Genomic DNA, 12952 nt, shown 5'->3' with positions numbered 1-12952 from the left:
AAAAGAAAAAAAAATTAACAAACCAAGAACAATAAAAAAAAGAAGAAAAAAAAAAAAAGAAAAGTAAAAATACAAAACAAAACAAAAACAACATGAATAAACAAAAAATAAATAAAAAATAAGAAAAAATGACAAAATGTATATAGAACAGTTGTGTTTGTATATATATTGACAAGTTGACAAACGATTCCTTAACAATTTAAAAAGTATGATAAGCACGATTCAAGCACAACTTCCTATAAATAACTCATTACAAACAAAAGAAATATAATCTACTTGTTTAAACAATATAAGAACAAATATCGATGTAACTCAATTATTTTTAATAAATAAAAAATAGTTATCTTGCTGACAATTTTTTTAATAAAAAGTTAAAAATGTCTTCAAATATAATTTTTTTAATTCTAAAAGTATACTAACTAATTATATATATATAAACCAACATTTATCTAATCTGATTATTTTTGATTAAAAAATCGTTTAGCTACAACTTACTCACTAAGCATTAAAAAAATCACCGTATTGAAAGGCTTGAATTCAAAAACTCTCCGCCTGTAAATTTTTTATTTGCAATAAAAACATATTGCTCACCGTCTTGAATTAAAAATCAATAATTTTTAAATTGACTTCTAAAGAAATTGGTCTACAGGGAGGTGATAGTGAAACCTACTTTAATAAAAAATTAAAAAAAAAGAAAAGAAAAGAAAATATGGTAAAAACTGCGGCTGTATGACACTGTAAACGTGTACGATTGAATGTCCTCATTGGAATTTACTGTGTGATGGGCCGTCACTCTGGATCGAGTGATGGCATTATTATTAATTTTTCTTACAAAAAGATTAATCTCGAGTATTAAAGGTTTTATCTGGTTTCTCTCAAGATTAGCACCATAATTTGACAGGGACAGAATGCCAGTCACCGAATCAGGAAGTTGCGCACCAGATACGAAATAGTGGCTACAACCACATTAACAAGTGCGCCTATTGGCATTGCTGCCATGACCCGCCGCAAAAAAGGCAGAATTCAAGCCAGTATAAATTTTGGCCAATGCAATCGAGTGAACAAAGCAATTTGCTTAGCATATATTATTTGAGTATAGTTTTGCAGCGAAATTTGTAGAATTCTGTATCATAGATGTCAAAGATGCTTTTGAAAGATTGCATATACTGAAGAATCTTGCGTGTTTGGTTCTTTTGGCATATATACCGAACGCAGTTTCACCAGAACGCTCTGTTATAAGTTTATTCGCTAAAATTAGGGGCGAAATAACTAGCAGGTCCAATATTAGGCGAATTTTTTATGCGTGAATGGCAGGGGCAGAGCACCAATGTTGCGGGGTTACTTTCTGGATATATATTTTGATAATTGTAGGGCTCGTTTTGTTTGCGGGTTTGATGTCTGGTCTAACGCTCGGCTTAATGTCGCTCGGATTGGTTGACTTGGAAGTGCTGATCAAATCCGGGACGGAAAAAGATCGAAAACATGCTGGTAAAATATATTTAGCCTTACATTCAGTTATTTCTTTTATTTAATGAAAACAGGGCTCGGAATGATACTATATTAATGTACATATTTGATTGAATTGGTTAGTTGGACTGTAACAGTACAGTTTGCTTAGAGTGGAGAATTGTTGCCTAATTGTTTTGAAATGATCCCATAGGTGGATGGAACCGTGAAAGTTTAGCTAGCTCGACGCAGTTGAGGATACAGATATAAATAAATGGTGGCCTTGTCCTTGCAGCCAAAATCAAGATTCTATACAATTTTCTGTTACTTTACGAAGACACAAAATTCTACGTTTTTGATTCAGATATAAAAAACTCAAAGGAATCATGACAAAGAACATAGATTTGAAAATTTAGGGAAGGCTTTTAAAAACTTGTATTCGTTCGTTTGATCTCTCTGTACAAAATCTAAATTGAGTTTTTTCCCTTCACCTCTTTGCATCCTTTTGATCTTTTATGTGAATATTTTCAAAGAAGAATAAATATTTTTTTCTTGTGGATGTTGAGTCTTCTGTAAGTCTGTTTTTCCACTTGAGCTGATACTCCCTATTATGCCTATAGTATCCGTTGAGGAAGAAGAAGAATAAAGATAAATCATAAACACAGAAGAACAGATGCGGCACTACATCTTCATTCGTCTAATTAAATCGACAATCAATCTACATATATAGTACATAGGTGGTTTAACCACCCTCTCGACCACATAATAATCACCCACTAGCCAATATCATTAGGGGGGTGTGGTTAACTAGGATTAAGAACAAGCATAGGGATGTTAAACATGAATTTATGTTATTTGTGAGCATATTGTAACAAACCTCCTTATAATTCAAAGTTAAGGTAGATTTAGGATTAGATATGAACATGCCAATGATCCTCCCTGTAATTCACAGTCTCAAATCAAACCACAAAGGATGAATCTCTCTATTGGATCCATCTCACCATCATGTGCCAAAGAGAGTAAAAAAATGTGATAATTCTGGAACATATCCAATTGAGTAATCTCATAATCAAGAAATAGATGTTGCGCACTTACACACTAATACATTTGTGGACTGAATAATCTCATATCACCAAAAGCTCTCAAACCAATGAAAGCACATATCAGCACTGGTAGATAACTAATGTGGCAGAAAAAGTTCTGATTGTCAAGAAAAAATTGATAATTCAACTCCTAGCATGGCCATTAGTCAACCACTCAAATGAATGCATTTCTCAGTACAATGCAATCATAAATATAGGGATGCATTCTCAGATTTTTACAGTTTCCATTGTGACGACCTTCCTACTGCTATCTAGGCCATCTCCCAGAATGGTGAATCTTCACTCCTAATCATTAGTATAGTCACTGTCCAAGTAGAGATGATCGATTCAAATGCATACGATTGGTGAATCACTTTCATCTCTTGTGCTCATTGAAAATATGATGGTTCAGGTATCCTAAAATCTCAGACCATCTCAACTCAAAAATTTGGAGTCTTAGTCCAGCATTACTGGAATCTGGAATTAAAAAACTCAGTGGCTATTACGTAGCATAAGTGGCAATTGATGTGAGCGATACATGGTGGTCACTCACAACTAGTAGTCCGCAGCTCTCATCATCTCTGGGACAATTGCAACACAATTTCGTCATCAAAATTTGTAAAAAATGGTCCAATTCAATTGTATGCTCTATCAAAATGTGGCCAATCAACAGAGTGGCTAAAAAGAGTAGTCTCCAGCTAATTATCTTTGGGATATATCTGCATCATTATCTTTGAAAAAGATCAACAGGGTTGTCATCATGTTGGCATCCAAATCATCAAAACTCTAAAGCAAAAAACATCAATATTGCTCAAAGAAGGCATGGACACTCATCATGTGCAAACATAGGTGAAACTAACTCAAATGGGTGTACAATTGAGAGAAATAGGTACATATCTACTGGCCAACAACCAACATGAATCATCGTTAGGTGCACTGAAAAGACACAAGTGTAAGATCAGTACCACAACTTCACTGATCTGAAGGGGATCATGTACATCATCAGTTGCCCCACAATCAATCAAAAGATCTGTGCACCATCACAAGGTGTCGCAAGGCATACACTAGCTAGTTCAACGTCATCAAAGGAACTCACAACTGCATCTTCTGTATGCAACTTAGGCACACATAATTTGTAGTGTGATCTGTAACACAATCTCCACGTCATAATGCACACAAGCAACATCTGGAGTCGATCTGAAACACAACACATCTCTCAAAAGAACAAACAAGTTAAGTCTTCTTTGAAACATCAATTTTCCACCATATTAACTATTGTCTGAAATCTTCACTTGAATCCTGCATACACACAAATTTCACCTTGGAAGATGAGAGAGGAGAAACCAATACCATCTACATTGGTGGAGGAAAGAGTAGAGAGCATATGCCTCTCTGACCGAGAAGTACCAAAACACAGAATGTTGAAAGAGTAGTTATCACAAGTGCACAAAAGTCAATGGCCCTCTTGCATATTTTCATCAGGAGTAACCACTGAGTGCCCTTTTGGGTTTTTCGTGTAAATGTAAAGTTTCAGTTAAACCACCTTTGTGGGTTGTTGTCTACACTAAAATTTGATCACAATAGCATCAAGTGTGGCATTTTGCATCCTCAGACTCACAATCTCAAATTGGATCATTAACAAGTACAAGAATAAAATTTGGCACAAAAGATCCCAATATACAAAACGGAGATCAAGCTTAGAAGGCAAGAAGATCATCCTACAGAAGATCATTCACATCATAATCAAGAGCACAAGTCTTCGCCTCTAATGCAATTTTTGGCATGCTGATGTAATGTTTTATTCCACATGCTTTTAGGAAGTTTACATAGGCAATATGTTTCATTCCTAGGTAGCTAATAGAGACATGCCTTTTTTGATTGAAGGAAATCAAGTTTCACTTCTGTCTCATCATTCCTTGATTGACAGCAATTAGATGCTACCTTTGCTTCTTCAGGTGGCACCGCTGTCTCTACTTGATGAATTAGCTCCTCTCTTGATTGAAGTTAATTGATATCCTTTTCGATGCTTAACGTATATATGTATGCTTTGTAGAACACTTAGTTACTACTGAAAGGGGGGGGGTGTGAATCAGTAGTAGACTTAGAGTTTTACTACCTTTAATTCAAAACTTGTATAAATTTTAAACCGAAAGATATAGCAAACTGAAACTGAAAGAGATGCAATCATAGAAACACTTGACACAAGGATTTTATGTGGAAACCCAGTGTGGGAAAACCATGGTGAGAAATGCCGCTAGGATCTACCGTCCTAATCTGGCCTCCCAATTTAAATGCTTTACAATATTCAAGGGCTCCAACCCTAACGAGTCACCAAACCCCTGTCTTTCTTTGAGCACCAACTCAATCCAACTAAGAGCACCAACTCTCAGTTCTTATCTGAGCACCAACTCTACAATCTGAATGACAGCTCAAATATGATCTCAGGTCAATTACAAATTGAACAATAACTAAAGTTCTTATGCTGCATTCAAAATATTCTGAGTGTTATTGTTTCAATCTGAACATTAAGCATTATAACCTCTCTGCATTGAACTACACAGAAAATGAATGTTGATCAAGAATATCTCTGTGTATTTTAAATAAATCTGCACAAAGAGTATATTGACTCTGGATATAATCTGTACTGAATGATATTCTGTGTTCAATCTGTCACAAATCTGAAAGCTGTAAAAGAAAATCTTCAACCCACCAACACTTTGTTAAACCAAACAACTATATCGGATACACATTGAGAAATATCAAAATGATACAATAATTTCAGATGCCTAAAAAAATGAACCAGTTATACCATTGGTTTTAACAGAACTCTCCTCAATCTGCCGTCAAGTTTTGCTCTTTAATCTGAGTGCCAAGTTCCAATACTCATTGCTGTTATCAGAGTGTTTTTCACTGTATTTTTCTTGTCATAGAAGTGTCAAACTGTATCTATCTTGTGATCAGAATGTCTTTGCTTTTTCTTATAAAAATTGGCTCACACAAAAAAAGACCCTTCATCGAACCCAAAAATCACTTCTTTATGTTTCCACACAACACATATAAGCATCTGTTCAAGCTGTTATCTGTTCTGGTATAGTTATAACTGATTTGTAATTAGTTGACAACTGTCAACTAACTGGTATAGTTATAACTAATTTGTGATTAGTTGACAACTTTCAACTGACAATTAAGAATTGATTTTTTCCAAAACAATTTCCTTTTTAACTTCTATCGAACAAAAGAGAAGGCTTATAATAAAACAATTAAGTTACTGTGATAACCACCATTAAAGTGTTTGTTCACAAACATAATCGGGTTAATCAACCTTAAACAAAAACCTGATAGGAACAATATGGTTATAAGGCCTCTATTTATAATCTCTGTCAATGACGGCTTGAGAGAATTTTAACATAAAAATAATATCACTGCAAACTGGAAATATAACTGGGAACATCAAAACCAAATAGCAGATCGAACATGCTGTAATGTCCCTTTCTCAGTGATGTTCATTCAGTGATCCAATGGCCTATTCCGGAGGCCCATAGGCTATTTGGAAAGGAGAATTAGGGTTTCCTACTTTGTGGAGTTCTGCACGAGCTTTTTAGGGTTTGTCAGGAGGGAATTCTTCAGTTCTGTTTATGGTTTCCTTCTGAGTTTTTCATGAACTTCAGGGTGGCATAACATGCATTTGATTTTACGGTGAAGTGTGAACTTACTATTTTTTAATAAGTTAGGGTTTGGTTGACTGGATGGTACAGTTTTACCGAGCTTTCCAAGCTCTTTCTCTGGGTGCGAAGATCATGTTCTTCGGAGTAGTATTTAATGACTTACTATTTTTAGTAAGTGGTAGTTTGAGCATTGCTATTTTTGGCAGTCTTGGGCAGGGCTTTGATCCAGTTCAGTTCAGTGGTTCTCATTGCTTAGTTTCATCCTTGATTTTGATGGTAATCAGTATTGGAGTTATAAGATATTTAATTATTTTATTACTAATTAATTTTATTATGGTCGACTTAGGGAAAAGATATACCTGCTGTTAATATTATTATTTCCTAAGTCAGATGGTGTTGAGAATAATATAACACTTCATGTTTGCATTATTTTTTATGTTGCAAGTGTTCACCTAGGAAAAGTTTGAACTTTTGCCTAGGAAGACTGGGTAAAGTGGGCGCCATGACTTGAGGGGACATTAAAATGAAATGAAGTGAGTTTCAAATGAATTTGGGTGCCATTTGCATTTGAATTTCAGAGGGAAAAGTCTATAAATACAGGTGCTTGGCCTTTCATTTGGTTATCTGGAGAATTTATACTGTTATGCTACTGAAATGGTTAGTGATTGAGCTTCAAAGTTGAAATAGCTTCCTAGTTGCTACAGTTTCGTACTTGAGATACAGTACCTAGTTGGATTGTTGATTTTGGGTGACGTTTTTGAAGAGTTTGATTCAGTTTCAGTGTGGTTTTGGAGTGTCTTGTTTTCTGCTGTGATTTCTGGTGTTGCTGGACGTGGCGGCTGAAGCAATCTTTTGTTCATATCTCCCTGCTTGTTGATCGAATCATTCTGGGTATTGGATCAATCCACCCATGTTCCCTAGGTGATAAAACTCACCAATTTACAGCTTGGGATGTGGTGATTTTGTTTTGTAGCTGCAAATCGAAATTTACAGTAGAGTCGTACCATTTGGGAGGTGCCTTGGTTTGCGTGCATCATGTTTGAAGCTTCAAAGTTGCTGGTTTGAGGTTTGAGATTTGAGATTGGTCACATATGTTCTATATCTCATTTGCATTTGTGATTCCAGTTAGTTTTGAGTGAGTTGTGAGTGTTTTGTTGTTTCTGACAGTGCTGGACAGTATGTTTTCTAGGTTGCAGAATTAGAACAGCAGTAGTGTTTAAGTGTGGTGTGATTTTGATAGTGGATTGCTTGAGATCAACATTAAACTCTTATCTTACCTCATATCTCTATTTTGTAAGATTGTTTTAGTAGTAATGATCAATCATTCTTGTTGCTTCTTATTTGTAATTCCCACAGTGCAAGTGGAAGAGGATGGTTTAGCCGCCTTCTATGTTTGTAATCAGGAAATAATGTATGTCCTCCTGTTGAACTACTGTGGTAGAGTTGATATGTTGTAATAAGTCCTTCCACTGAAATATTGTGGTAGAGTTGATTTTGTTGTATTACGTCCTCTCGCTGAAATATTGCGGTTGAGTTGATTTTGTTCGTAATAAGTCCTCCCGTTGAAATATTGCGGTAGAGTTGATTTGTTTGTGTGTTAGTGTTTCTTCTTGGCTGGTTTACCGCCAAGTCTTCTGGCTATTTGTCTCGCTGAAATGTGGAAGGGGCTGGTTTGCCACCAGTGCATTGTAATTTCAGTTCAGTTTAAGGTGCTAATGATCCTCGGAACACTGTATGCTCTCACCCTCCTAGATTGGGCTCTTGGTGAACAGAAGGTGGAAGGGTTCCCTTTCAGTTGTTTTGGCTTGTTTCTCTAACCTTAACGGGTTATTGTGTTTGCATTGTAAACTTATTGAAAAAATCAAAAATAAAATTTCCGGGGTTACTACACATGCTGAGTAGATCCAATCATGATATAATGCCCAGGTATAAAAGTGTATGCTATGCATATCCAAAAAGAAGACAATTATTACGAATACCTGTATTTCAATCTTCATACTGTTTCAGAATTATGACAGTATATCAGAATATACTTACTAATCTGGTTTTGTGTGTATTTGTGACATCAATGACAACAAACTGTAACATGCTTTTCCTTTGAATCACTAATGAATGGAATAGCCATTGTTTTTCATTTGAATCTCTTATTGCTTTGAGCAATTAGGTTATGTAAATAGTCATAAGTTATTTATGGTCTTGATTAGATTTCTTAGACAGATCTTTGATGGTATCAAAGTTCGATGCTCTTAAGCTAGTCCTTTTCTATTTGGTTTGCAAACCATTGGTGTTTGAAGCAATTTATTGTAGTTTGTTTTGTGTGAATGGTAGAGCAATTTCAAGCTCACCATTTTGTGTGGAGGGTCTAAGATAGTTGGAGATTGTGTTTCATTTGAATTGGATACCCAAAGGCTAGTTAATGAGGGTTTTAGGTTGCTTGTTGTTTGTGCTCATCTCGTAGGTGACTTCATTTTGGTTAAGTTGGCAAATCTCTAAGCTTGCCATTGCTTTCAGAGCAGCTAAGAAAGTTAAGATTGATTACCAAATTATCAAAATCTAAATATTTTGCTTGAAGCCCCAATTTTTTCTTCATTCTTGGCTAGTACGATAAATGAGATGAAGTCTATTGGGTTATAAAGAACTGCAGTAGCATATTCTAGGAAGTAGGAGAAAAAAAAGATGCCCTTTTGGAAGAAGTGCCTCCTTTGAAAAGCACTCCCATTAGTAAGTGCTTTCTTTTTGAATCTGTCTGAAAGGACATGTGACCTCCTTCCTCCTTGAATTTAGTGCTCTATACAATGCTTGCGTAGCAATATACAACCACTACATATTGTCATTACTTTGTATGGCATTTGTACTCAGCCAGTTGACATGTAGAATCTAATCAACTACCACATGGGTCCTAGAGAGATAACATATAGATTCCTAGTTTCTTGCCACATGGATTCTAGTTATTTGTTGCGTAGCCACTCAATCAATGTTGGACAAATGCTGATATTAGCACTAGATTATGCTATTGTCATTGCCTCTTGGGGGTGCTTGTTGTTAATTTTAGCAATCAGATTAAACAATAAATAACAGAAATCAGAATGCAATGAAGAACAAACACAAAGCACACAGATACCCTGGGAAAACCTCCCTCTTGGAGGTGAAAAACCCAGCCACTATTCTCAGATCTTTATTAGGCAATACCAATTTAATTTACAATGAGCTTCAAGAATCTAATCATAGTAATATTTCTAACCTAGGGCATGCTGAAATGATGAACTTATCTGCTGAAGTTTGCTGCCCTTGAATGATGATTGCAGATCTCCAAAGGTGATTCGCTCTGCTACTAATAAGGTTCGTTGAGCCTTCAACCAAGTTCGCTGTGATCTAATGATGCTTGTTGACTTCCGATTAGGATTCGCTGTCTTCTAGATATGTTCTGCTGATTACTGGATATGTTCGTTGTTTTCTTGATGACAGATAGAAGATATTCGCTCAATGAAGACAATTCGCTTAATGAGTTCACTGAATGAATTCGCTAGTCTTGCAGAGATAATTCGCTGATATAATGTGTTATATCTAATGCCATGCAATTTACTTGATTATATACTTGACTTGAGGTGTCAAGTTAGCAAGTCGGCTTGCTTATATGTTTCACATTTTACAATTAGATCGCTCAATAGGTCCTGCCTCATAATGAAGTTATTGCCTTTATTTAGTTATACATTAGACCACTCAATAGGTCCTGCCTCATAATGAAGTTATTGCCTTTATTTGTTTTACATTGATTTGGGCCCAACCCCAATAATAAATCGTACAATTGGAAATTGCCTTTATTCGAGCTAGCTATTTTTTTAACACTCCCTCTTAGCTAGAGAGGATTCAGTCAGCTATAGTGTAATCATGCATCATCTTACATTGCCCGCAGAGGATGGATCCACCTTGCATTGCTTGCTGAGGGTGGAAGAGGTCTTTCACCTCAACCTTCTCCCAGAGAAGGATATACTGTCACCTTGCATTGCTCGCAAAGGGTGACTCCACCATGCATTGCCCGCAAAGGGTGGAAGATGCAACTTAATGCATCACTGAGACTGAGACTCCCTCTCAGTCATAGCTGGATTCTCCACAATTCCTAGCCTATCTCCGAAGTATTCAAACTTCACATGAGCAAGGGGCTTGGTGAGAATGTCTGCAACCTGCTCATCAGTGCTGACATATTTCAACTGTAAGGCACCTCTTTGTACCATATCACGAACATAGTAATAGTGAGTTTCCACATGTTTTGATTTGTCACGAAACATAGGATTAGCAGACATTTTAATACAACTTTGATTATTACAATGAATAACTGTGGGTTCCCAAGGTTGTCCAAACAACCCAGCAAGAAGCTTTCGAAGCCACATTGCTTCTCTCAATGCAACACTCGATGCAATATACTTAGCTTCTGCAGTACTCAAGGCTACTGAGGACTGTTTCCCGCTGGCCCAGGAAATCACAGCAGAACCCAAACTGAAACAGATACCTGAAATGCTCTTCCTATCTGTAAGACTTCCTACCCAATCAGAATCTAAGTAACCTTCCAAGGTAACGGTAGTGTTGATTGGATACTTTAGCCCATAACCAACAGTTCCATGCAAGTATCTTAGAATATGTTTGGCTGCAACAAGGTGAACATGCTTTGGCTTGTTCATAAACTGGCTGAGTGCACTCACTGCATAACAAATGTCTGGTCTAGTGTTAATCAGATACATCAATGATCCAATCAATTGCCTGTACTCAGAAGGATCTGCAAAATCAGAGTTAGCTGCAGATAAACTTAATTTCTTCAAGTTAGTTTCCATAGGAGTAGACATAGGTTTGCAATCCAACATTCCAAATCTCTTCAAAATATCAACAATATATTTTCCTTGACTTAGAATGATTTCATTAGGTCTTTGCCACACTTCTAACCCTAGAAAGTAATGCATTAGATTTAGATCCTTCATTTCAAATTCAGTAGCTAATTCTTTCTTACACCTAATGATGGGACTATCTTCGCCAGTTAGAAATAAATCATCCACATATAAAACCAGAATTAGCATTTCACCATTAAATACTTTAAAGTAAAGGTTAGGATCAACATCATTCTTACAGAACCTTAAACTAACCAAGTACTTATCAATTCTTTCATACCAAGGTCGAGGATCTTGTTTGAGGCCGTAAAAAGCTTTCTTTAATCTGCATACATGAGATTCTCTATTATGAGTCTCATATCCTTCTGGTTGCTCAATATAGACTTCTTCCTCAATGACACCATTAAGGAAGGCAGTCTTTACATCCATCTGATATAACTTCCAACCCTTAGCTGCAACAATGGCTATAATAGTTCTAATAGAAGTATATCTAGCAACAAGAGCAAATGTTTCTTCATAATCTATGCCTTCCTTTTGAGAAAAACCACGAGTTACAAATCTAGCTTTATATTTCTCTATACTACCATCAACAACATGTTTAATTTTAAACAACCATTTAGAAGAAACAACAAACTTACCTTTAGGTCTAGGCACAATATCCCAGACATCATTCTTGATGATGGATTGGTACTCTTCGTCCATAGCTAGTTTCCATGCTTGTTGGTTCATAGCTTCTTCTATGCTGGATGGTTCTGTTTCAATGATGTTGCACATCATTGCAACATAGTTGGAGAACTTCTGAGGTTTCCTACTTTCTTTGAAAGTGCCACTAGGAGCTGCAAACTTTTCTGCTTCTTGAATTGTGCTCCTAACCCAAAGTGGCCTTTTCTTGCTAACTGTGATATCTCTAGGTCCATCAGTTGGATCCGGAGGCTCAAGAGGATCACATGCTCCATAGGTTCGAGAGGATCAATAGACTCCCTCTAAATCTCAGGGTTAGTATCAATATCCATGTTTTGATTATCATTAACTTCTCTATCATCATTGACAAGGCAACCTTTAGATTTCTTAAAAACAATATTTTCTTCAAATGGAACATCCATACTTACCTCAATGTACCTTTGTTCTGGAATGTAGATACAAAATGCTTTGGAGGATTCACTGTATCCAACAAGGATACCTTTCTTCCCAGATGGCTCTAGCTTAGTTCTCTTTTCCTTTGGCACATGAACATAGACATGACTTCCAAAAATCCTTAGGTAGCTGATATCCGGTTTGACTCCAGTGTAGGCTTCTTCAGGAGTCATGTTCTTCAGAACACAGTGAGGGCATCTATTTTGAATGTATATTGCAGTCTTGGATGCTTTGGCCCACGAGAAAGTCTGCAAATCCTGATCATGAATCATTGCTTTAGCTGCTTCAACAATGGCTCTATTCTTTTGTTCAGCCACACCATTTTGCTGAGGACTGTAGGGAGCGCAAAACTCCCTCTTAAGTACCATCTCTATACAAAAGTCATTGAAACTACTTGAGGTGTATTCACCTCCATTGTCAGATCTTAACACTTTAATCCTTTCACCAGACATGTTTTCAGCTAGGGCTTTAAATTCTTTAAACCTACTTAGCACTTCATCAGATTCTTTAGATTTTAGAAAGTAAATCCAGGTCTTTCTAGAAAAACATCTATAAATGTAACATAGTATAGAAATCCGCTAGGTGAAGGAAAATACATGGGTCCACATAAATCAGAATGAACAAGTGCTAATTTTTCCTTAGCTCTACTTTCACTTTTATGAAATGGACTTTTAGTGTTCTTACCTAATGCACAACCTTTGCAAGTATCATCATGAGAATACCTTTAACCATCTTTTCTAGTGAGGGA

The 12952-nt window shown here is 36.2% G+C and overlaps 1 protein-coding gene across 3 annotated transcripts in view; it reads left to right on the top strand.

The window, feature by feature from the left end:
* The first annotated feature begins 740 nt into the window (after positions 1–740).
* Positions 741–12952, top strand: part of LOC131069410 (DUF21 domain-containing protein At2g14520) — an 83777-nt gene continuing 71565 nt past the window's right edge. The window contains exon 1 of one of the 3 annotated variants that reach the window (XM_058004842.2): positions 741–1488. In XM_058004842.2, coding sequence (XP_057860825.1) covers positions 1308–1488 — 181 coding nt within the window. In that variant the 5' untranslated portion in view covers positions 741–1307. The remainder of the gene's footprint in view (positions 1489–12952) is intronic. The other 2 variants (XM_058004826.2, XM_058004834.1) reach the window with 2 other exon arrangements.

This window comes from Cryptomeria japonica, chromosome 6, assembly GCF_030272615.1.
Source record: "Cryptomeria japonica chromosome 6, Sugi_1.0, whole genome shotgun sequence".
Lineage (NCBI taxonomy): Eukaryota > Viridiplantae > Streptophyta > Pinopsida > Cupressales > Cupressaceae > Cryptomeria > Cryptomeria japonica.
Note: the sequence above shows the minus strand (reverse complement) of the source record. Positions and strands in the feature narration are given on the sequence as shown.